The sequence below is a fragment of the Bos mutus genome, chromosome 16 (genome assembly GCF_027580195.1).
Source record: "Bos mutus isolate GX-2022 chromosome 16, NWIPB_WYAK_1.1, whole genome shotgun sequence".
NCBI lineage: Eukaryota > Metazoa > Chordata > Mammalia > Artiodactyla > Bovidae > Bos > Bos mutus.
In genome coordinates, this window is record NC_091632.1 from 70,741,368 (window position 1) to 70,769,008 (window position 27,641).

At 35.4% G+C, this 27,641-nt stretch overlaps 1 protein-coding gene across 2 annotated transcripts in view; it reads right to left on the bottom strand.

Annotated features, from left to right (window-relative positions):
* Window positions 1-27,641, bottom strand: part of BRINP3 (BMP/retinoic acid inducible neural specific 3) — a 485,075-nt gene that overhangs the window by 223,893 nt on the left and 233,541 nt on the right. For both annotated transcript variants that reach the window (XM_070384505.1, XM_070384504.1), the window contains exons 3-4: window positions 18,342-18,532; window positions 1,887-2,077 (exon numbers count right to left, since the gene is read on the bottom strand). In XM_070384505.1, the coding sequence (XP_070240606.1) occupies window positions 1,887-2,077; window positions 18,342-18,532 (382 nt within the window). The remainder of the gene's footprint in view (window positions 1-1,886; window positions 2,078-18,341; window positions 18,533-27,641) is intronic.

The window sequence follows — 27,641 nt, forward strand, 5'->3', positions numbered from 1 at the left end:
TATCAACATCAGCTGTAGCATCAGTGTCTAAGAACACTGCCTGCATACAATAGCCTAGCCATTAAAACATGTGCCTTTTATGATACAGATTTCTATTCTGGGACAAAAGAGTATGTACAAATATCCATTAAGTTTTGATATGAACTGTGAGTGAATACTTACTATGGATACAAAAACTTTATTGTATAATTCTACTTGGTGTGCTGAGTGAAAAATCAATAGCCATATAATAAACACACTTACAACAATGATGTCTTCTATTAGAAAATATACTTTAAGTCACTGTTTATATCACTGAAATTGATTTCTGAAAAAGCCTATTTCCTCTCAGTAACCTTAAGCTAAATACCTACAACACTACTCTACCTTACAATATTTTAAAATTAATCAACATCTGCATTCATGCTGGCCACATTGGTATCTATATGGCATAAATATTATTTATATACTTGATTACTCAATATAACCTAAATTCTATGGTCAGAGGTAGACTATAATTGTACAATTTATCTCTACAGAAGTCTTTTTCTTAACCTCATTTACAAACAGTATTGGAAATCGGCAGTTATTATTTGTGCAACTCTTAAGCTAAAGATATTTTCATGTAACCTTTTATTCTCTCTAGGAGAATCTTAGACAAAAGATGTACCTTAGGCTAATTTGTCTAGCATTCTCAACATATCAATGTACTAATTTTTCAAGTAACTGAAAAAATATAAATACTAATTTTAATCTCACAAAGCAATACAATGATATATTTAATGACTGATTTTTACATTAATTATGACATGTTACATTTTAAAACACTAAGAAATGCTCTTTATGTTTTATTTTGTTCTTACTACTTTGTCCAGAATCACACCATGATATTGTGCCAACTCTATGGTCTGTTAATTTTACAATGGCCCCTGGCCAAACCCAAACACAACAACATGCTTATCCAAACTTCCAGAGAAATATGTCAAAACATCTATTGTTCTGGAAACTACTGCTTCTCTCTCTCTCTGTCTTTCTCTTTCTTCTGAAAATTAAAGGTATCCTGTTTTCCCATTCTCTCAGCGTTCATAAAGTCAACTTTAGTTGAGTCAAAGGCTAAAGATTTTAGCAAACACATGGATTTGTCCACTAGTTCCAGATTATGGTGTATATTGACTTCTAGAAACTTAAAAACAACTACTTGTACTCCTTAACTGTGTCTTAAAAAACAAAGGGGGAAATACTCCTCGAATCAGACTTCTTAATGATTTTTGTGTCACTGACTCATTTTGAGCCCAATCATCCACTTCTCAGGATAATGTTTTTAAATGCACACAAATCAAATTATGAAGTTTTACAAAAGAAATCAGTATTATTAAAACAAAGTTTCATCCATGTATGCTTTGTGTGTGAGTCTAAGTAGCCAAGGATAAACTCAATTCATGTGCATTTCAATTAATGCTCTGACTTGAAAAACCTTAATCCAATTATCCAGTTAACAAAATTACATGAAAACATATATACATAATTTCACCTTAAATGTATTGCAAAACTCAAAACAAAAGGAAATAATACATTATTCTTCAAGACACCATGGTTTAAATCAGTGAGCCATGAACATACATAGAAACGGATCTTAGAGACGGAAAACACAGTGGTATGATATGATGGTTTAGTCTCTAAGTCATATCCAATTTTTGCAACCCCATGGTCTGTAGAATGCCAGGCTCCCCTGTCCATGGAATTCTCAAGGCAAGAATACTGGAGCTGGCTGCCATTCCCTTCTCCAGAGGATATTCCCGACCCAGGGATTGAAACCCAGTCTCCAGCACTGCAGGCAGATTCTTTACCACTAAACCACCAGTGAAGCCTCATGGTATGATATAATCATAAGATAAACATATTAATACCTTTATAGCAGTGGATGCGATTTGAATGTGGTGAAGTCTCCGAAGGGTGCTGTCCCTGTCAATGAAATAGGAAGCAGCCAGTTGGTGTAGAGTCTCCAGAGTAACCGAGGAGCTATTGGCGCTGGGGTCACTTCCTTCAGATCGTTTGCTCAGCTTCCGCTTGTCCACAAAAATTGTGAGTGACTCCTCTCCTGCATGAATAATATTTTACATTATTCCATTTTCCACTTAAAATCAGCGTTTAAATTACCTGCAACTGAGGAAGCCTAGATTATAACCATTATGAAACAAAAGAGTGACAGATAACAAATGGGCAGGGAGTTTTATTTATATTTTTGTTCACAAATATTTCACACATACCTAGAAAAGTACCCGGGATGATCATGGTTGTGAATACATATTTAGTAAGCACTGAATAGCAAGCTTTTAGAGAATTTTTTCTCTAGATTTTATTGACTTTTTCGTATGGTTTAGCTTATCTAACACTAATGTAGCCCCAAAATTAAGCAAATTAAGATAAGAAAATATGTAAAATAAACAATAGTTACTATAGATCGTTATGGCAAATGGAAACTTGATCAAGTATATTAAAAAATATTGTTGTTTGGTTGCTAAGTAATGTCCAACTCTTGATTTCTCAGGCAAGAATCCTGGAAAGGTGGCCATTTCCTTCCCCAGGGGATCTTTCAGACCCAAGGATCAAACCCACATTTCCTGATTGGCAAGCAGATTCCTTACCACTGAGCCACCTTGGAAGACCACTTCAAAACATTACCTGCTTTCAATTGTATCTTTAAAATGCAGAGAAAACATATATATGACTATACAATTATATAAATATGTGTATTAAGCTCAGAGGTTATCATGAGAAATGCTGGGCTGGTTGAAGCACAAGCTGGAATCAAGATTGCTGGGAGAAATATAAATAACCTCAGGTATGCAGATGAAACCACCCTTATGGCAGAAAGCGAAGAACTAAAGAGCCTCTTGATGAAAGTGCAAGAGAGTGAAAAAGTTGGCTTAAAGCTCAACATTCAGAAAACTAAGATCATGGCAACCAGTCCCATCACTTCATGGCAAATAAATGAGGAAACAATGGCAATAGTGAGAGACTGAATTGTTTTGGGCTTCAAAATCACTGCAGATGGTGACTGCAGCCATGAAATTAAAAAACATCTGCTTCTTAGAAGAAAAGTTATGACAAACCTAGACATTAAAAAGCAGAGACATTACTTTGCCAACAAAGGTCCGTCTAGTCAAAGCTGTATTTTTTCCAGTAGTCGTGTGGATGTGAGAGTTGGACTATAAAGAAAGCTGAGCACCGAAGAATTAATGCTTTTTAACTGTGGTGTTGGAGAAGACTCTTGAGAGTCCCTTGGACTGCAAGGAGATCCAACCAGTCCATCCTAAAGGAAACTGGTCCTGAATATTCATTGGACTGACTGATGCTGAAGGTGAAATTCCAATACCTTGGCCACCTGATGTGAAGAACTGACACATTTGAAAAGACCCTGATGCTGGGAAAGATTGAAGGCAGAGGAGAAGGGGATGAGATGGTTGGATGGCATCATGGACTCCAAGGACATGAGTTTGAGTAAATTCTGGGAGTTGGTGATGGACAGGGAGGCCTGGCGTGCTGCAGTTCATGGGGTCACAGTGAGTCGGAGATGACTGAACTGAACTGAAGCTCAGAGGTTTCTTGTGTGCTGCAATCCATGGGGTCACAAAAAATCGGACACAACTGAGCGACTAAACAACAACAAATACATGACATTAAATATTATGTTATTGTGTGTTGATAGCTTTGTAGAAATCACTAACATCCATGGGAGCTTTAGGTTCTTGATAATGGACCCTCTAAGGTGAAATTTGAAGTTAAGCGAATTACAGTTAAGCTGCAGTTTTCAACATTTGAATGTTGATAAAAAAGTATCAATGCCATTTAAGACTAACATTAAGAACTTGCCATTCTCAGACTTCCAGATTCTTGGATCATCTAGCATATAATTGTCAGACTTGAAGCTTGTTCTCATTCTTTCAGAAACCCATCTGTTCAGGTGGCATTATGCCCATTGACAAATTGGCAAGCCAATTTCCTAAAACACCAAATAAGATTTGTAGCAGAAGAAGAGTTTGTTTGTCTTCTCAAAATTAAAAATAATGCCAGTTTTAAAATGACACAGTCTAGTGACCATCTAATTCTAAGTGACAGTTTCTACTTCTCTGCAAGAGATAAGGTGAGTTGCTATCAGAAATAATGTGTCAACAATGTTATTTCAGAAAGTAGCATTCTCAGTTTGTATTTGGAACTCAGCATATGCCAAAGCAGGAGATGCAAGAGACGTGGGTTGATCCCTGGGTCTGGAAGACCCCCTGGAGAAGGAAATGACAACTCACTCCTATATCCTTGCCTGGAAAATTCCATGGACAGAGGAGCCTGGTGGGCTACATTCCAGAGGAGGGTCACAAAGAGTGAAACACAACTGAGTGTGTGCATGTGCGTGCGTGTGCACACGCTCACACACACACACACACACACACATATCCTGGAAATCAAGCAGATTAGAATTACAGAAGGAAAAAAAAAAAGACCTTCAAATATATAAACGAGTGGATCAAATTATCAACAGCATTAAGTCATTTGCACGGTAACCAGACTTCAGATGGGAACATCTGAAAGCAAAAAGAAATATTTATGTCAAATACTATAAGGGAAAAAAAAAAAAAAAAGCAGCAACCATTTACCCTCGAATGGAAGGATGAACTGGTTTGGAAGTTTTGTTTCACTGAATCTGAGACCAACTCACACATGTACCCAAGCAAACATCTTGCACATGGAGACAGAAAGATCAGTGCCATTATCTTCTTATGATCTAAGAAGTCATAAGGCAGCTCCATGACACATGTAAGCGCTATGATCTGAATGTTTGTGTCTCACAAAATTCATATGCTGAAATTCTGTCCTTCTAAGATCATGGTATTAGGAGGTGGGGTCTGTGGGACATGCCTGGCTTATGAGAGCAGAGCCCTCAGGAATGGAAGTCATGCTTTGTAAATGAGTCTACCAAGAGATTCTTTGTCCCTCCTGCAATGAGAATATACAAGGAAAAATCTGTTAGTGGAAGACAGCCCTCACTCAACCATCTTGGCACTCTGATCTCTGACTTCTAGCTTCCAGAACTTTGAGCAAGGTGTTTCTGCTGTTTACAAGTTACCCAGTCTTTGGTATTTTGCTATAGCAGCCTGAACAGACTAAGACAGCAAACAGTGTCTCTTCTTAAAAACAGAAAAAAACAAACAAACAAACAAAAAACAGTTAAAAACCAAATGAAAAAGATATCTTGATAAAAGTAAATAAAAAAGAAAGAAAAATTAATCATCTCTTCAGGTCAAAATTATTACATCAGAAAACGAAATAGACTGAATAGTGCTAAAGACTAAAACTTGCAAATCTGCTTTAACTGAAACACTTTTCATAAAGTAGAACACAGAAGATACAGGTTAAAATATCCATACGCTGACAATGTTACGAGACTCCAGAACATGTTTCCTAGACCTAGATACATTCGTGGGGTAAAAATGTAACAATAGAGATCTACAAAACCTACTTAATAAGATAGATCATCTAGTGAAATATGAAACCTTATAATAATAAAGAGGAAATGAAAATTTCTTCTCAACAGTACATAGAACATATTGGCCATATATTCCATTAAAAAATCCTTAGCAAATTTCAAAAGTTTGAAAAAATAAATCAGTTGAGAAAGTTTTTCTCCTTGATGACTCAAGACAAAGTCATATGAGCTTGTTTTGTCTAGACTCTTTCTATAGGCATGTGTGAGTCCAACTTTAGGAAGAATTCTGTCAAGTCACTTTAGCAAGAATCCCCTAGCCTGAACATCTGATCATCTTTAATAGCTGACCAAATTCCGCATCCATCACCATCTCCCTGGTGACATTTGGTAACCCTGGTCTGCCTTCAGCAAGATTCCTGTTGCCGCTGCTGCTGCTGCTGCTGCTGCTTCTGCTAAGTCGCTTCAGTCATGTCCGACTATGTGCGACCCATAGACAGCAGCTCACTAGGCTCCCCTGTCCCTGGGATTCTCCAGGCAAGAGCACCGGAGTGGGTTGCCATTTCCTTCTCCAATGTATGAAAGTGAAAAGTGAAAGTGAAGTCGCTCAGTCGTGCCCAACTCTTAGCGACCCCATGGACTGGAGCCTACCAGGCTCCTCCGTCCATGGGATTTTCCAGGCAAGAGTACTGGAGTGGGGTGCCATTGCCTTCTCCAAAGATTCCCGTTAGGTGTCTTTAAAAAGAATTACTCTGCCTTCTCTGTATTATTCTATCTACCAACCCTTCTACTCTGCTCATAGACTAAATGCACCATTTTCCTGGCTCTGCTCATAATTAAGCACAATCTCCCCTGCTATACAACTCAATTGCTGGAGGCCCCATGCATAAAATCTGTCTTACTGTTCTTTATCAAATGTCCAGATAACTTTCTTTAACACACTTACTGATTCAGGTCAGTTCACTTCAGTTCAGTCGCTCAGTCGTGTCTGACTCATTGTGACCCCATGAACCGCAGGACACCAGGCCTCCCTGTCCATCACCAACTCCCGAGTCTACACAAACCCATGTCCATTGAGTCGGTGATGCCATCCAGCCATCTCATCCTCTATCACCCCTTCTCCTCCTGTCCTCAATCTTTCCCACCACCAGAGTTTTTTCAAATGAGTCAGCTCTTTGCATCAGGTGGCCAAAGTATTGGAGCTTCAGCTTCAACATCAGTCCTTCCAATGAACACCCAGGGCTGATCTCCTTCAGAATGGACTGGTTGGATCTCCTTGCAGTCCAAGGGACTCTCAAGAGTCTTCTCCAACACCACAGTTCAAAAGCATCAATTCTTCGGCGCTCAGCTTTCTTTATAGTCCAACTCTCACATCCATACATGACCACTGGAAAAACCATAGCCTTGACTAGACGGACCTTTGTTGGCAAAGTAATGTCTCTGCTTTTTAATGTCTAGGTTGGTCATAACTTTCCTTCCAAGGACTAAGCATCTTTTAATTTCATGGCTGCAGTCACCATCTGCAGTGATTTTGGAGCCCAGAAAAATAAAGTCAGCCATTGTTTCCACTGTTTCCCCATCTATTTCCCATGAAGTGATGGGACTGGATGCCATGATCTTCATTTTCTGAATGTTGAGCTTTAAGCCAACTTTTTCACTCTCCTCTTTCACTTTCATCAAGAGGCTCTTTAGTTCTTCTTCACTTTCTGCCATCTACATATCTGAGATTATTGATATTTCTCCTGGAAATCTTGATTCCAACTTGTGCTTCATCCAGCCCAGTGTTTCTTATGATGTACTCTTAATGATTACAATACACTAAAATTAAAAATTGATAAACATTATTTTGAATTTCCTATGCATAGATATTCTATTATATAATTATTGTGTATTAGGATAAATGAAAGAAAAATAACAAATATTCTAAGAAAAACTGAGGAAAATATAATATAATACAATCAATCAAAGATAGGCTTCATAAAGGACAGAAATGGTTATGGACCTAACAGAAGGAGAAGATATTAAGAAGAGGTGGCAAGAATACACAGAAGAACTGTACAAAAATGATCTTCACAATCCAGATAATCACGATGGTGTGATCACTCACCTAGAGCCAGATATCCTGGAATGTGAAGTCAAGTGGGCCTTAGGAATCATCATTATAAACAAAGCTAGTGGACATGATGGAATTCCAGTTGAGCTATTTCAAATCCTAAAGTATGATGCTGTGAAAGGGCTGCACTCAGTATGTCAGCAAATTTGGAAAACTCAGCAGTGGCCACAAGACTGGAAAAGGTCAGTTTTTATTCCAGTCCCTAAGAAAGGCAATGCAAAAGAATGTTAAACTACCACACAATTGCACGCATCTCACATGCTAGCAAAGGGATGCTCAAAATTCTCCAAGTCAGGCTTCAGCAATATGAGAACTGTGAACTTCCAGCTGTTCAAGCTGCTTTTAGCAAAAGCAGAGGAACCAGAGATCAAATTGCCAACATCCACTGGATCATTCCAAAAGTAAGACAGTTACAAAAAACATCGATGTCTGCCTTACTGACTACACCAAAGCGTTTGACTGTGTGGACCACAATAAACTGTGGGAAATTCTTCAAGAGATGGGAATACCAGACCACCTGACCTGCCACTTGAAAAATCTGTGTGTAGGTCAGGAAGCAACAGTTAGAACTGGACATGGAACAGACTGGTTCCCAAATAGGAAAATGAGTACATCAAGGCTGAATATTGTCACCCTGCTTATTTAACTTATAGGCAGAGTACATCATGAGAAATGCTGGGCTTGAGGAAGCACAAGCTGGAATCAAGACTGCTGGGAGAAATATCAATAACCTCAGATATGCAGATGACACCACCCTTATGGCAGAAAGTGCAGCAGAACTAAAGAGCCTCTTGATGAAAGTGAAAGAGGAGAGTGAAAAAGTAGGCTTAAAGCTCATCATTCAGAAAACTAAGATCATGACATCCAGTCCCATCACTTCATGGCAAATAGATGGGGAAACAATGGAAACAGTGAAAGACTATTTGGGGGCTCAAAAATCACTGCAGATAGTGACTGCAGCCATGAAATTAAAAGATGCTTACTCATTGGAATAAAAGTTATGACCAAGGTAGACAGCATATTAAAAAGCAGAGGCATTATTTTGCCAACAAAGATCCATCTAGTCAAGGCTATGGATTTTCCAGTAGTCATGTGTGGATATGAGAGTTGGATTATAAAGAAAGCTGAGCGCCAAAGAATTGATGCTTTTGAACTGTGGTGTTGGAGAAGACTCTTGAGATTCCCTTGGACTGCAAGGAGATCCAATCAGTCCATCCTAAAGGAAATAAGTCCTGAATGTTCATTAGATATCAATTGAATGTTCAATTGATACTGAAGCTGAAACTCCAATACTTTGGCCACCTGATGCAAAGAACTGAGTCATTTGAAAAGACCCTGATGCTGGGAAAGATTGAAGGTGGGAGGAGAAAGGGATGACAGATGAGATGGTTGGATGGCACCACCAATTCAATGGACATAAGTTTGAGTAAACTCTGGGAGTTGGTGGACAGGGAGGCCTGGTGTGCTGCAGTCCATGGGGTCGCAAAGAGTCAGACTCGACTGAGTGATTGAACTGAAAGAACTGATACATAAGTACATGACAATTCTATGTAAAAATATTCAGATTTGAAAAGTGATATATTATTCAATCAACCAAAATTGTGTGTTCAAAAGTAATTTTCATTCACATTTTTAAAGCCAGCTGTAGCTCATAAGCATGACATGAGTGCCAAAGGACATCTACCCATTTTGTAAAAACTAAATGTGATTTCCAAGTGATTCAACATTCTGAGTCCATTAGAAAGTGAAAAGGATTAATGACTGTAGATATAAAAAGATGTGATTATTTCACATAGAAATCATACAGCTGTGCCTTTTACAACTAAAATGCTGTGGAGGTTTATGGACTTTAAAAGCACATACTGAAGATTGCTTTCATAGAGAATACAAAACAGAGGACTGTAAAACCACAAAAAAAATCATGACTTTAATGTTATCCTAGGGTTAGTTCATAGGGTAAGATTAGGTATATTCCCTATATTGTGGACCTCACAATTATGTATTTTTCTGGCCTGGTTTTCAAGAGTTGATTTTGTGTCCAGGAGAAACAGAAATGAAAGAACTTTCATTCTATTACCTTTTCACTTGGATCTTCTCAACTTGCATTCTTACATATATAGCTTTTAGCTTACATAAAAGCTTTTAGCTTTTTCAAAATTTCACAACCAGAAGCAATGGAAAAGAGAATGAGTAACAGAATCTACAGATAAATCAATAAAATGCAGTAGTTTATTATTTGTAATTTTAACTGTGTCATGGATGCAAACATGCACACATGTATTGCTGTGGTTCAGTCACTAAGTTATATCTGACTCTTTGTGACCTCATGGACTGTAGCCCATCAGGTTCCTCTGTCCACGGGATTCTCCAAGCAAGAATACTGGAGTGGGTTGCCATTTCCGTCTCCAGGGGATCTTCCTGACCTAGGAATCGAACCTGCCTCTACTGCATTGGCAAGGGTATTCTTCACCACCGAGCCTCTAGGGAAGCCCATGCATGAATTAATGGTCCATTGTAAAGAAAAGTGAGTGCTGCCCTTTAACTTGATATCGAAAATAGAAAATGATGAGGTCAGCAGACTTCATAAGAGCCAGATGTTCCATGATTCAGTACAAGTTTTGAAACACATCAGAAATTATTATGCTCATTTTTTCTTTTTATGCCTTTGCCATCTGCCAGTAAGATGGCATGTTCCAATGAGAGCCTTTTTCAACTTGATTCCCAGAATGAGCAGACACTCAGAGCACGGGATCCATATATACTGACAAGACATAATACTGGGGAGACACAGCCAGTATTGTGTTGTGTAGTTGCAGTGCACTGTGTTTTGAGGTTATTTCTTTTTTAACTGAAATGACGGTAACTCTTGGATGTTGGCTGTATTTTATTTTAACATTGCTACTACCCATGGACTAGTATACTGACTCCAATATATATCATTCCACCCAGGTGGGAAAAAAAAGTGCATTTATGGCAAATATCTTCCCAGTCATTCAGCTTTCTTATCCTTGAAAATCTTACTGTGAATGTCTATTTTGCTTTTGTGTGAGTTTCATGTATCAAAAACTGCTATAAGCGTAGAATAACAGGAACAACCAGTGCAAATACAGTTTAAATATAATTGTAGGTTTTACTTTTGATGTATTGTTTTAGTTCAAAATTGTTATCCTATTTTCGGTAATAACAGGTCATATTATTCCTTGTATTTTTCATTCCTTAAAAAATTCTCCAAGTTTTACTATATTTTAAGTATCTCTGTCTTTTTAAATTTTACTTCACTTTTCAGTGTTTACTTTCACTGCTAATGATCATTGTTTCCCAGCTTTTTGTGTTAAAAGGTATATCCCCGGAAGACATGTATCTTTCCACTAACATAGTGTTGTAGAAAAAAGACAGGGTTTTAGATACAAATAGAAGGGGAAAATCTAGAAAAAACAGGCTTCTGATAAGCAGCAAATTCAAATATATAAAGACAGTAAAAAATAGACATGTTGGCTTAATACCAGTTGGCATCTGCAAGATATTTTGCAAAGAAAATAGCTAGACTTATACAGCTTTGACAAAAAACATAATATATTTTACAAAACACTCTAAAAGAAAGCAACTGACCTTATGCTTATTAACAGTTATCCCCCCAAGTTGTCAGAAAAATTTCTAAACAAAATTGCCCAGAAACAATAGTCCCTATTGAATAACGACATGAATAAAAAAGTAACTGGAAACATATAGTTCCAAGTAGAGATGGAACAGAATACACCCTGAGTGAAATAAATGTTTCATGGAGAAGTTTACAAACAATGCTATACTGAACATTTTTGTTATGTATAGTTGCAGACTCTTGCTATTATTTTGGTAAGATTGATTCTCAGAAGTGAGATTTCTGGAGCAGTTAAGTGCAGTTGAAATTTATGTAGATACTCTAAATAGTGCTGTTCAGACTTAATGTGCATATAAATCACCTGGAGATCTTGTTAACATGTAGATTCTGATTCATTAATCTGGGATGGAATCTGAGATTCTGCATTTCTAACAGGTTCCAAGGTGATGCTGATGCTCTTGGATCATGGACCAGCCTCAAGTAATGAGGCTCTCAACCACAGTAAAATTTATTACCAATTTAAATGTCTGTCTTTATCAGTGACCTGTGTGTTCCTTTAAGAAAGGTCCTGAATCTTTGTGCTTTTATAGGTAACTCAGTACATATTTGTCAAATAAATGGACAAGTGATTTATCTGTCCTATTAAAGTGCTATACAGAAAAACAAGAATAAATATAATTGTATTTATGAAATTCTAAAACTCAGCATTTATCTTTTGACTTAGTTGCCAGGAATGCCATTATTAAGATCAACTGACATAGCAAATTTAATTTCATTTTCTTCTTTGTTATCTTTATTATGATTTTTATAAATGGGCTCAAGTCATTTTTAGTAGGTAACTGCCTTATAATCATTACACGTGAATTAACAATATTACTTTAATTTCAAAGTTTTCATTCTTTTCACCAGAGAAATGTGAGCGACAGAGATAGAAATGAAAGAATAAAAGAGAGAGACAGAGCGATGACAGAGAGATGAACTGATATAACTAATCTTAAGTAGTATTCAGTCTTAAATACAAATATGGAAGTGTAATTATTTTAATAATTCCTTGGAGTATAAAGCTTCAGAAAATTGTTCTTTTCTTTCTTTCAATACTTTTTCTTGAAGAGAATATGCATTCTAATTAGAAATGCAACTGACTATGCATTTCTAATTAATTGAAAATACATAGAAATAGTTCCATGCATTTTCAAGTAATTATTTCTATTTGGTTAAATGATAAATTATATGTACTAATACATACCTTGGCAGATTAACTTCTTTAAATTATATCATAGATAAACTAAAATAAAAGGAATTTATGCCTCCTGAGAAGAGAGAGTGAAAATGAGAAAGACAGCTATCAATCTATTTTGAAAGAAGATGGTGCATGATATAGAATTACAAACTATCTTTGACTATTTTCTACAAAATATAATTCGCATAAAGAAAAGTGAGAATTGAGCATTTCTGAAATTAAATGAGGATATTTGGACTTCCATACTTATAGAAATGCAAGAAAAAAAATTAAACTAATATTCTATCATACCCCAGCTTACTGACCTCTGTTTTTTTCTTTGACAAATATACATACACATAAAATATATATCAAGAAATTTTTGAGCTAAATAAACTACCTTGCAGATATAGCTAATTATATACTATATAGTCACTGAGACAGTATTTATTTTACATAATTACCTTAGTAAGTTAATATTAGTCTGCATTTCAATCATGCATTTTTTCACTCCAACAATGAAGAAAATATTTTCTATAGCTAGTAAAATTAAATATCTGACAAAATGCTTTAAATTGAGCCATATGGTAGTCCCTGATACATTCTCATAAGAAGCACTTTCAGAAAAAAAATTTCAAAGCAAACTTGCAAAAAAAAAAAATGTAACTCTTTCTGCTATAAAATTAATGATGGCTTTTAAAACTGTGCATTCAAAATCAAAATAGAACTGTTTTTATGTTGCTGAGAATAAAAAAAAAACCTTTAAAGTTGTAAATGAACAAATCTCAATATATAATCCATTTGCTTGTAAAATGAATTTTGGTCCAATAAGAAAAACATCTCTGAGAAAAAGAGTACTTTGAGGGAAGTTATTTTGCCTAAACTCTCCTCACTGAGTCCACATTCCAGACCCTGCCCGCAGAGGTGTGAGCTGACGGACTGGTGGGTGTTGGGAAGGGACCTGCGAGTCAGTAACCCCACCCCTTCCTCTTCTTCCTCTTTAGGATGTGCTTTAGGGAACACAGAGCACCTGCTGTGGTTGGCTTCTCACCTCCTTAGACTTTAAAGAGCCATTTCACCAGGAGGTGTTCACATTCTCCAGTGACTGTGGATGGCTCAGAGCTTTACATATGACTGCTTGGACAAGTCTTTGCAATTGTGGAGGTGAGGCCCAGGTCATATTTAAAACTACTATAAACATTTTGCTATAACATTTTTTTATCAATTTTTAATTAATTTTTGATTTTCATCTCCCTTAATCCTTTGTCCTTTTCTATTGATAGAGAATCCTGACCTGTTATTAGTGAACACCCTCTGTCTGCTCAGTAAGCTCAACAATGTTAAGGTCTTTTTGTTTCCATTCACTCATTTTTTTTTCCTTTTTCGGTATTTCTGTATTCAGTACACAGATGCACTTTATTTCAGTGTTTGTCATAGATTATATTATAATGAAATATTTTATAAAAACAGTCCAGAAATATATTCCATAGCTAGAAATCAATATATCCCAGGAGTGCAATCTTTTCCAAGATTGATTCTTTAAATTTAGTAGCTTATTTTAGATTTTTAAACTGTGATGGAGTTTAGATATCATTATCCCAAATAGAAGCAAGCTAAATAGCTATATTGAAAAATAGTTTGGAAGCTATAAGATGAAACAAACGTAGAAAATGATATATATTGAAGAAGGCTTTTTATAATTTATTTTCCCCTATAGGAAGATAATTTAATCACTGACTTCTCTATCATAAAATATCCCATTAAAGGCTTCGAATATCCTATCCCAAGTTTTATGTCTAAGTCAATAATATGATGTACTAAATAACTCTTGGGAAAAAAAGACATTTTTCATTTATCTCCTTTTCATCACTTTAATGCTGGTAGAGAGTATTTTACACTCAACTTGTTTTGAAAAATGTTTAAATTTAGTTGAAGATCTAGTTACTTAGAAAGCATCTATTTATAAAGTAATGAGTTTTCTGATGCAAAGTAGTATATATAGACTGGATAAACAACAAGGTCCTACTGTCTAGCACAGAGGATGGTATTTAATATTCTGTGATAAACCATAATGAAAACCAACATTAAAAAGAATGTGTATATATATATATATATGTATAACTGAATCATTTTACTGTAAAGAAGAAATTAACACAACATTGCAAATCAACTACATTTCAATTAAACCATAAAAATAAAATTTTAAAACCTGGCTTTTTATTTAAAATATCTTGCTTGTATACCTGATATCCTCAGTGTTAATATTAGAGTTGTTCTTCAGTCTTGGTCATTTAATGAGAGAGAAAGAAAATTTACTCAAGTTAAACACCACCAGTCTCATTTTTAAGAAATGGAGTAATACAATTTCATGTTCAGTCAGGTAAAACATATGAAGTTAAAATACACTTATAGCAACAAAAAAGAGTGTCATTACAATAGCAATAATTTTAAAAATGGTTGAAATCAACCTAGTATACATTTTAATTGCTAATAGTTTATATCCTTAAGCTACTAAACTAATTTCATGCATTTTAGCTAAATTATTAACATCACCCAACAGAGAGATTTCTGAAGGAAAATATAAGTAACACTTAAAGATGAAAGAAATAATTTCAACAGAAAATACCAGGAATACTAAATCCAAAGGATAGTCAGAGATTAGAAGGCAAATGAGGGTGATGATTCCATTCTTTCCCCCAACCCACCATGGAAGACAATGCTTGAATAAAACTTTTAAATAACTGAAGTAAATCAATTTTGAGAAAGTAGATTGTCATTATCAAATAATCAACCTTAAAAAGTAATTTATCACAAAGGTTTTCATCAACCATGTTTATAAAAATAAGCCAAAAACCTATAAACAAAAACTATCTTGAGGTATCAATGTGACACCCATAAGGCCAAAGCAATGAAATATATCAAAAAGTCACCATAGTTTTGTTGCTAAGGAACAAAAATATCCCTGAGAATTATCTCTACTTTTGATCTCTTTGGTTTCACTTCCTTCCTTTCTTATTTGAAGAATATATTTTATGTTTTGAAATTCTTCTGGGAACTCTGTATTGTTGATGTAATGAAACCTAGTATGTATGTGTTGCAAGAACACTGAACTTTTTAAAAGGAGGTGTGATAGAAATAATTTAATTTTGACTTTCACTTCAGATTTTATTGTATTAATAACCATTGTCATTACAAAGCCAAAGAGACATAACTTTCAAAGAATCAGTTTTCACGATTATGGGGATATTTTTTGTCATTGTTTTGCCATCTACAGTGCTGTAATAACAACAGCAATTACATAAACGCATGGCTTGTTTATGGCACTTACACTAATCTTCCCATGTCCCTGTCACACAGGTGTTACTGTCCCCCATTTTTCCTTAAAAAAATAAAATAAAATAAAAAGCAGTGAAATAACTTGTTTTTAAGGTCTCTCAATTTGTTTACAATAAAAAACAAGTCAGGATTCAACACCAGGCTTGTCTGATCTCTTTATCTCATTATTTAATATTATTTATTTATGGAGGAAGGTAATGGAGAGAGCATGCGTTACAGTAAACTTTTCTGTCTGCCTGGACTAGCTGTCTCTTCTACATTTAACTCCTCAGGGTTCCATGGCAGGCTTGCTTCTTTAGTGTGTCTAGGGATCTCTCCTTTTTCACCCTCCCCATGCCTGGTTCACCTGCTGTCCCTCTTATCCTGATTCTCTCCAATTCTGAATCGATTGGTTTAACTGACCCATTCTGGCTCCATGGATTTGCTTCTTTCATTCAGTCTTCTTCCTGAATTAGATCTCAATTATCCTCTATCATATATTTCATCATTTTGACATTTATCTAGTGGACTGGGCAGTCTCAGCTTCCTAGCAAAGTGGTTTCACTTATTCATTTAAAAATTTAACAAATATTTAAACAGAACTTATTGTGTGCCCAGCACTACTATAATGTTGATTGAAAAAAACTGCACAATGCAGAAGTTGAAAATTGTTTTATTTGGTGGACAAAATTAAGGACCTAAGCCCAGAAGATAGTCTCTGAAGTGACTCTGTGGGACTGCTCTGAAAAGAGAAAGGAGGAGTCAGGATACATAGGAGTTTTGCAACAAAAATCAGATAAAAGAACATAAAAAAATTACTATTAATTAAAGAAAAGTTTAAAAAACTGAAATTGAGTTTTAAAAAGAAGTTTGGGTTAATGAATTTAGCACTTTTCTATGTATGGGAAGATGCAAGAGTCTGCGCTAACTGAAATCATTCCTCTGATATGCACTTTAACTATCTAGGGCCAGTATCCTCCTTTCTCTGTCAGGAATCCCATGAGGGTGCACAGCTGGGGTGGCTGCAGTGACTGATAACTTGATGGCTGCAATATGCTTTATTTAGACACTGGTATTTTCCATCCACAATAACTGTGGGTGATAAATTAGTAACAAATACAGGCAAGATTCCTGTCTTTAAGAAAATATGCAGGAATGACAGATGATAAACCAGTAAGAACATAAATATTTTTTTCACATAATAATAAATCCTCTGAATAATGTAAAATGAGATCATGAAATAGTAGAGACTCTTGATGGTCTATAGGCACTATTGTTGATGGGAACATCAGTAATGTTACTCCCCTCTGAGAGTAACATTTGAGCAGAAAAATGTGAAGTTTTCTTGTGGCTGAAAAATCAAGCACAATCAGGAGAGTGGTCAGATGAGGTTTCAGATAAAAGCCAGTGACAGATCATTCATGTGGTGCCTTAAGAAACCACAGAAAGGCATTTGGATTTCATATCAAGTGGCTAATTGTAGGTTGAGTTAAAACAACTCAAGTTTTAAAAAGATGTGTGCAAAGGACGAATCTTAGAAGTAATCTAGAAGAAACATGGTGGTCACTTGTCTAGGGACACTGGGGTGGGAGTCAGAAAAGAATTTGATACAGGATATATTCTGGAAAAATAAACTGATGTGATTTGGTGGCAGTCTGGACTGGCAGGAAACAGGGAAAAATATACATGCTCTAAGACAGAAAAATTAAAGAGCAGGTGGTCTTTCACACCTCCTCACTGTTACTGTGAATCAGTCTGTCTGTCTTCCATATACTTCCTGAGAAATTGACAAGGGGGCAGGGAATCACTGCTTCCATGGTGATTCCTACCCAATTTTGTCCAATGGTCCTCTTTACAGGAAAGAGTAACATCCATTTTAAGTGGAATATTTGGACATTATTTAAAGTCCTATAAACCATTATTAAATATATGGAATTCTGGTATACTTTTAAATTTTAGAAAAATGTCATTTTCTAAATGACATTTAGAGATAATTATACATTATCTCCCCCCAAATCATTTACATGTATTCAAAATACTGAATTATATATCACCATGATAAAACACATGTAATGATATTTAATCACATGGAGGAAGAAGTAACATTGTTAATCTCTACTTTCATATTATGCCTCTTCATTGATATTTATTTCAATGACATAAATATTCTCTTCATATCATATATCATATGATACTCTCTTCATATCATATATTAACCACAATCAGAAATGTTAAAATAGCTCTAAAAATGTAATTTTGGAATTTTAATTTTTACTTCAGGACCTTTCCTGCTCTCTGAAACAGAGTCCCATCTGTGACTAGAATGCTTATTATTCAAATTTAAACAAAATTTGGCATATCACCTTGCATTATAGAGTATCATAACTATGCCTATATTTAGTCTATATTATTAGATTGTAAATTATTTTCAGGCAGAAACTGAGTGACAATCCTCTAACTCACCCTTGTGAACACCATACAAGATATTTAGCAGTAATTCAATAAACGTGCTGATTAAGTTAATGAATAATCTAAGATTATTCAAACTGCAGCAATTTGGATGAACCAACACTTTTCCCTGACTTATACAGTTTTATGCACAAGCATACACAGGCACAAATATTTCAAAGAGCCGTACCTCCCAGAGTAGCAGAGAGCAAGAAATGTGTCCCATATTTCTTGATAAGATTTTCTGTGATTTGCTGAAGGGTAGGTCGACGTCCCAAAAGTCTTATGTTGCGGAAGAATTCAGGGGCAAGAGGCAGAGGGGAGCCAAGGAAATTTCTTCTCTCAACTGCAAGGTTATTTACTTTCCAGCGGCCAAACTCCCTGAAAAGCAAATTTATTTTTATTCATAAATACATAATCTATCTGAATGTTTTCATTTGAAAAGTTCACTTGGTAGTTTTGCTGGAGTCGCTACATTACAATGATTTTTGCTTGTAACAATACTGCATGTGCTATGGGTAGGAGAAGCAATATTTATAATTTATGTAGCTGAGTGACTATTCTGAAACCAAGTCGTGTAGAGGAAAAATAAACCACTTAAAGTAAACAGTTTCCACTGATTATTTTTCCTAAGGAATTATGTACTTATAAAAATGATTTCATTATGCATAGAATATTAATGTAGAATTATTTTTAAAAAGGAAACCAAAGCAATATTTTATTATTTTCCAATGGAATTTGAAAAAAGATTAAATTTGTTTTTATCATTAATCATTCTTTTTCTATTCAGTTTAGATTGGAAACTTGTAAGACTTCAAGAATATTAAGGAGCTGTAGAAGAATTTTTAAAAATATGATCAACAAAGAAACTAGTTCTTGTAATAATTGTTGTTTACAGTATGTTTTGAAACCCCAATTCAACTTAACCAGCAATTACTCAAGATGCAAAATGACTTTTAAGCTGGATTTGGTCAAATCAGAGAAATAGCAAATATGAATATAAAAGATTTATATAAAAATGTATACATTTATATTGAATTAAAGCCAACCTAATAATATTTTAGAAAATGACTATGCTGAACTAGATTGCTTATATCAACTATATTGATTTTTTCCCCCCTTCAGGAATGATCTGATAAATCTCAAGTAGCTTCCACAGAGAAGATTTCCCTCTACTAGATTTAAACTCACCTACTTGTGTAATTTGACCCCGTTACTACTTAGCAAATAAAAGGCTGATTAAATACTGTATAAATATGTGCCATATTTATTTACATTTTTGCCTACAAAAAATACCTGTAATGCCCTACAAAAAAGTGCATGATAAAGATACATCTGTGAACCAGAATCTAAATGGAGTTCACATTCTAGAGACAGTTTAAAGAACAAACAAAGATGTTAAATTTTAAACACATTCAGATTGTGACAAGTGCTGAAAGCTATCACAGGCAGCCTATTATGATGGCCCTATTTTATCATAAGTGACCAGACAGGGCAACTCCAGAGAGGTGGTATTTGACACTTAGGCAGTCTTTAAAGGAAAAATACAAGAGACTAGTTGTGGGGAGGCACAGAAAAGATTTACACAGAATAATGAAGAACGGTAAATAAATATTTCCAGGACCAAGAACCACGTCCCTGATGGAGTCTCTAACCATGAATCATTTGTTCCTCTGACACACATTTGGCAGCCAACAATCCGTCCAGTCTTTTGGAAACTAATTACAAGATTCACTATAAGGAATCTAGGGAAGACCAGCCTGAAAATGTTTCCTTCATTGAGACACACCTGCTACCACCTCTGTAAATCAGCAGATCCCAACAGCTTTAAATAGTATGACCATGCCAATGGTTCTCAAACATCAGGACCTATTAGAATCACCTGGAGACTCCATCCCAGAGTTTTTGGTTCATTAGGCCTCGGATGGGGTCAAGAGTTTGCATTTTCAACTAGCAATGCTAATACTACTATTCCTGGGATCATACTTCGAAGAAAACTACTGATTAGATCATTTGGTGTGTTGCTTTGAGTCAAATTTACTTTGAGTAAATTTTAAAACCCCTTTTCATTAAATTTTGGGAGTTTATCACTGGATTTATTATTTCATGTTTCCTCAGAAGAGAGTAAGAATGTTGTTGTTATTATCTTCCCAAATCTGATTGATAACATTAATTTCCTATTTCTTTTCATTTTGTAAGAGATTTACCTGAATTTATTTGTGCATGTGTGTGTTTGATATACATGTAGAATATTCAAATGGGAATATATATTCAAAATATTAAGGTTTTAGTGTTTTGCGACATAAGGTATACAATAAAACAGTGATTCTAAAAGTTATTTGTTAAACCATGATCTAAATAATAGTTGCTCATTAATTTCAAAACTTTACTCCCCAACAGTTACTTTTTTATTTGCTGAAAAGATTTTATAATTTTATCAAGAGAGAGTAACATAGCTTGAACCGAAAGTTATGGTATATCTTTTTCAATGGTTTAAATGAACAGATTTATAAATTCATATGCATTGACAAATACTCATAAGATACAAATTGCTAAGTGAAGTAATTGGACTTTAAATAACCAAGACAATATTTTGATGGTGATTTTTTTTTTACAACCTGTACAAACTCTTTCTAAATTGCTATTTCTTGCTAGATGACTGTAGGTTAATACATAGCGCAAGAGTGCGATCCCAGCCTCCATTATTTTTTTGACAATTAGTCAACGTATACCACCAGCCCATGATCAGTACCAACCCATGATCTATTCTGACTTGAAATATTTGCAACTTTCTTTAGCTTCTTCTTCTTAAATTTAAATCAATTTCTGAACCCAGCTCATGACATTAATTTAACAAGAATATTTACTAATGGTTTGCTACTTATTGCTGTAGCTACCAGAAATCTTGCTAGTAATATAGATGACTAGAAGAAAACCTGTGACCTCAAGGGTTCCAAAATTATACTAAGTGAAGTATAACATGAATGAATAAATTGCAAAGCCTTCACAATGTGCAAAAACACAAGTGGGACAATAACTTAATGAACGTAACCCTTTGGCCCAATTCCTTGATATAAATGTTACTAATCTAATTCATTTCGAATATGTTTTGTCTTCCCTTAGATATGCACATCTCACATGGCTATTAAGAGTTGAAGACTATGGACAATCTTCCAGGCTGCTTTCTTCTTCTTATTGGATGCTTTTTATTACCTCAGTCTGTTAACACGGATTATATTTACGGTCTCAATTCACCTTCCAACATTTCAGTGCGACAAAACACTTTGCCATACCATCAGGTTAATTTATTCTCTCTGTCATACAACACCAAGAGTAAAGGACAAACCCTTTAGGAGTGTCACCAAATACTGAAACTAAATTAATTAACCAGTCAACTAACTAACTAAATGAATAAATAAATGAATTTTAAAAAACAGGATTGTTAGTAACTGCAGTAAATTGTTTTAATTTTCAAAGCTTTATTTAAATTCTCCTAGATTTTTAAAAATATTTTTCATATAAAGAATGAAATATTATACTTCCTATTATTTGCATAGAAAACACAAATATTGGTGTGAGATCTGAGATCTCTTATTGCTATTCACATTTTGATTGTGTTGTAATGATATATGATCACTGCTATAATTTCTATAAATTTTTGGTGAAAACCTACTTAGAACATACTGAAATCATCCTCAGAAGTGGTGATAAGAGCACTTCATGTAAAGGAAATAATCTCTGAACAGTTAAGTACCATACTGTGAGCAGTAGACACAGATATGAATTCAAATAATGTGTTTCTTTCACCTAAGCACAAGTATGATTGATTGCATTTATCGATGCTCTTCAAAATCAGTATGGCCATGTAGCTTACTGTGATCAAAAAAGTGGGAGCGTGTAGGTTAGCCTGGACAATCAGCTTGGAACCCTGATCAAGAAAGATGATTCAAACCCCTATCCTTCAACCATTGGTCCTGCACCTTCTTAGGATGAACACGAGCATGAAGTGAAAAGAGAGCTTGTCATGTAATCTACCAAGATTACAGAGCTGGTCATTTGTTTGCTTGCTTTCTAGCAATATCATCGCTGAAATCAAGTATTTTAAATTTGGGGTAACTTGAGAAGACAACAAGGAACTACTGGTTGTATATGAATTAGAAATTTATTGGTACAGTTTTTTTTTTTTTTTTCCTTTCCTGAAGAATAAATTCACTTCAGTTAGAACTAGACCATGCATTCATTAAATTTTGGAAAAACAAAGCAATAGAGTGCTGAATTGAAAACACGCTGCCTGATAAGATTATCATAATAAGAGCATTTTACCTAAAGGCATCTCAGGATTCTATCCAGATGCATTATGTTTATATTAAATAAGAACATTGTTATATCTAACTAAATGCTGTATTCTACCTGAAGCCTTCATAGAACATAAATGTTATCTCACTGTCGCTATTGGAAGTCTTTAAGTGACATCAGCACAATCATCATTGTTTAGTTTAACTCAGCCCCTTTTTCGGAGAAGGCAATGGCACCCCACTCCAGTACTCTTGCCTGGGAAATCCCATGGATGGAGGAGCCTGGTGGGCTGCAGTCCATGGGGTCGCTAAGAGTCGGACACGACTGAGCGACTTCACTTTCACTTTTCACTTGCATGCATTAGAGAAGGAAATGGCAACCCACTCCAGTGTTCTTGCCTGGAGAATCCCAGGGACTGGGGAGCCTGGTGGGCTGCCGTCTATGGGGTCGCGCAGAGTCAGACACGACTGAAGCGACTTAGCAGCAGCAGCAGCAGCAGCAGCAGCAGCAGCGCCTTTATAAGCACCACTATTTTGTAGAACACACAGATGGATTATAACCAGTTCAGCCAGAACATTACTTTGAAATTGTTTTCTTTGGCTCTAAGGGGCCTCCATTAGTTGATTAGAGTTGCATGTTTGCTGCTAAAAATTCGGACTTGCAAGCATCATTTATTATGTGTGTCCCTGTCTACTTTTCTACAAACATATTTATTATAATTTTATCCCTACCCATCTCATAAAAAAGATTAGAAAACCCGAATGACATCAACAAATTCCATTTAAATAATGGTTACATCATTGCCACATTGCCATTGACCTTTCTTATTTGTATTTACATTCTGTGTGAATACATAAATGTACTCAGTACAATTGACTTGCACTTACACTTGACTTACAGTTAACTACCATGTTTGCTTTAAAATTACACATATATACTTGGTTCCTGAAAAATATAGAATCTACCATGGTTGATATTAGATATTTTGTACTCACTACCAAAGGAAGGGCAAAATAAAAATATTGATGAAATGAGTTTATACATTTGCTGAAAGGTTTATCTTTAATTGCTAATTTACACTAAATAAAGTTGTTTTGTGAAGTCCTAAAACCTATTATTACATTACTTTTCATGATACTACATTTGTTGGCTTGAAATTTTAATTCTGTTCATATTCATTAAAACTTGCAGACACAACAGAATATTAAAATACATTGCCCAAGCACTAATGTGTGGACAAATCTAGCCTAAGAATTATAAATTAACTTGCCAATCTTTAGCAGCAATCACCTTCTAATTGCATCTGTAAAATCATACTGATCTTAAGAAAGGCCACCAATAATCAATACTGGTCTCCCATAATTCTATTATGTGTAATCGTTATATACAAAATTGGCTTTTTAAAAGTTCTTTCAGACGAGTTTCCACATCTCACAAATGATGCTGTTTTCCATTTGGCCAGAACAAGGCAAATGTTGCTAATGGCCTGAATAACAGTAGTTATGAGGCCAGTTTTCTAAAGCAACTGAATGCTGAGCAGTTGGCAGGATACAGAACCTATTCTCTTTCACCCTCCTGCCCCTTAATACACTGATACTTTTTTTTTTTTTTTTTTAACAGTAGCAGGGTTTTCAAAGCTTGGGAGGTATTTTAATATGAAGCTAGGAATTTAGAAGAATAAATACTGGAAGAAAGGCATAATCACAATTATGACTTATGTGAAATGTTTACATGCAAGATTTTTGAGAAGCATCATTAATGACTATTATATTTTGAATAAGCTGCCAAATGTAGAGCAGAATGTTCGTGCTGTGCTAAGTTGCTTCAGTCATGTCTGATTCTTTGCGACCCCATGGATTGTAGCCCGCCAGGCTCCTCTATAGATGGGATTCTCCAGGCAAGAGTACTGGAGTGAGTTGCCATGCCTTCCTCCAGGGGATCTTCCTGACCCAAGACTTGAACTGTGTCATTAAAATCTCCTGCATTGACAGGCAGATTCTTCACCACTAGCACCACCTGGGAAGCCCTCAGAGTAGAACGAAGACCAATTACCATGATTGCAACAAAGCGTTACCCATCCCCGTAAAACAATAACAATTCATTGTATTAATAGCTGTAGCCTCTTGACTATATTATTGAGTATATGAGATCTGGATGGGGTTACTGAGAAATTTTAAAGAATGGTCTGGTTTGTGGCTACTAACGTATTTTTCTAATTCTTAAAATATGTTACATTTTCAGGGCAATGAAATACTGAAAATGATTTAATTTTATCTTGAAAGTGCAAAGAAAGTGAAGTTGCTCAGTCGTGTCTGACTCCTTGCAACCCCAAGAACCAGGCTCCTCCGTCCATGAGATTTTCCAGGCAAGAGTACTGGAGTGGGATAGCGTTTCCTTCTCCAGGGTATCTTTCCAACCCAGGGATAGAACCCAGGTCTCCTGCATTGCCGGCAGACACTTTACCATCTGAGCCACCAGGGAAGCCACAATTTTAAATTATTTTCAGTAGTTTAATAGAGATTTGAATCAAAATTTAAGGGAAATACCACAGGTATCCCCAAAGTAATTCATTTCCTAGGACTATGATGGGACTACATGCTTATATACTTATGTAGATATATATATATACAGGTGTGTGCTTAGTCATGTCCAACTCTGTGATCCCATGGACTGTAATCCACTAGGCTTCTCTGTCCATGGGGATTCTCCAGGCAAGAATACTGGAGTGGGTTGCCATGCTCTCCTCCAGGGTATCTTCCTAACCCAGGTCTCCCACATGGCAGGCAGATTCTTTACCATCTGATCCACCAGGGAAGGCCAAGAATACTGAAGTGAGTAGTCTATCCCTTCTCCAGGGGATATTCCCAACCCAGGAATTGAACCGGGGTCTCCTGATTTGCAGGTCGATTCTTTACTACCTGGGAGAAGGAAATGGCAACCCACTCCAGTATTCTTGCCTGGAAAATCCCATGGATGGAGGAGCCTGGTAGGCTACAATCATGGGGTCACAAAGAGTCAGACACGACTGAGCAACTTCACTCACTCTTTACTACCTGAGCTACTGAGGAAGCCCACATATGTGTGTATATGTACATGTGTATATATATATATACACACACGTATACATATATATATATAGGATTTATTATTCATTTTTAAATTAAACCACTCTTTTGAAGAGACGTTAGCAAAAGTTTTGATGTAAAAAATAAACATACATGGTGCCAATGAATGACTTCCTAAGTTGAGAGAGGGAATGATTTAACAAGCAAAAGCTTTCTTTCTAAATTTTGGAAATATAGTTTAACATCTGTTACATCTCATCACAATTATTCCTCAACCACATTCATGTAATTACACAGATTTCATAATTATTGATCAGTGTAGATAAGAGACAAACACAACTGAGCTAAAATAAAATGTCTACTTGATTCTCTGTGAAAATAAGCAACAAATACAAATGTCCTTCTTTGAAATTTATAATTACAAAATTAATTACTTATTTTGAATAATGAGTCAAAATTTACATTTCTTACATAAATTTAAATATTTTAGGAACTAATATTAGTCTTTCAAAGGAGAATAGATTTAAGAGTCAGCTAAAGTTTCAAATTGAATTTTCACCAATTTAGTTCACAAAATTCAAAGGTATGTACATTTTGGCAAGTTTTTAACCTCAGTGATGTAAAGTCATTTAATTTATAAGTCTATGTTTGCTAATACTGTCTCTGTAGAGTTTTTACAGAAGAAAAATTTGTAACAATTAACTTAGATGGTACAAGGAGCAGAGTTTATTTCTTAGTAAATTTTGTTGTGTGCACCCTTGTGAAGTCACAGATTTTAGTCCCAGCCAGCTCCTGGTGGCTCAGTGGGTAAAGAATACGCCTGGCAATGCAGGAGGGGTGGGTTTGATCCCTGGGTCGGGAAGATTGCCTGGAGAAGGAAATGGAAACATACTCCAGTATTCTTGCTTGGGAAATCCCATGGACAGTGGAGCCTGCTGGGCTACAGTTCATGGGGTCGTAACAGAGTAGGACATGACTTAGCAACTAAAGAACAAAAACATAACTATGAATCACAGTAATGTACTTTAGTAAAGTTAATGAGAAAAAATTAGGGCTTGCCAGGTGGCTCAGTGGTAAAGAATCCTCCTGCCAAGCAAGAGCCACAGGAGAAGCGGCTTCAAACCCTGGGTTGGGAAGATACCTCAGAGGAGGAAATGGCATCCCACTCTAGTATTCTTTCCTGGAAATTCCATGAACAGAGAGGTCTGGCAGACATGACTGAAGCAACTGAATATGTATGCAATAAGCAAAATTAATAAAAAGAGTTTTAAAATAAGACTACACTCAGTTCAGTTCAGTTTAATCACTCAGTCATGTCTGACTCTTTGCAACCCTGTGGACTGCAGCACACCAGGCCTCCCTGTCCATCACGAACTCCTGGAGTCTACCCAAACTCATGTTCACTGAGTCGGTGATGCCATCCCACCATCTCATCCTCTGCCTACACTCAAAGAATCTGCAAATTATTTTTCTTGGTCCAAGCACAGATTAATAAATGCTCTTTAGAAAGAATATGTGTGAAAAGAATAGTTACCTGCTAACAAAAAATCAATTTGTTGTTTGATAATTTATTTAAACATTTAAGAATTTCATTGAGATTTCTTCATGATGGTATACACTCTACCTTAAACATTGACTCAAACATTCATAGACCCTGAATTATGACAAGGTAAGTAACAAATCAAATATCTGAACTTATAATATGTGAAAACTACATATACTTCTTCATTTCAAATAACCTACAAGTTGTCTTCAAAAATGAAAGATCAAGGACATTTTTTTATTAACTAAATTTTTAGAGATAGTGAATACAAATTGCTAATCTTTGCATGAAAATCTCCCATAATAAAACTTATTTTTAAGTAGTAACTCAATTTAGTATTTTTCCTATAATGTTTAAAATGCCTTAAGGAAACTTTTTTTAAAAGTTATGATTTTTCCCACATAGTAAAGAAAAATATAAGTGTGTTGTAGTAGGTCACAGGTTTTAAGATACATATAATTTATTTCAACTTGCTATTAATTTTATGTCTTTCACATGTGAGGCTGGATATGGTGTTTGATGACAAAATAAATTTTCAGAAAATGTATAATCTTAATTTTACAAGGTATAAATTACTTGTTTCCCA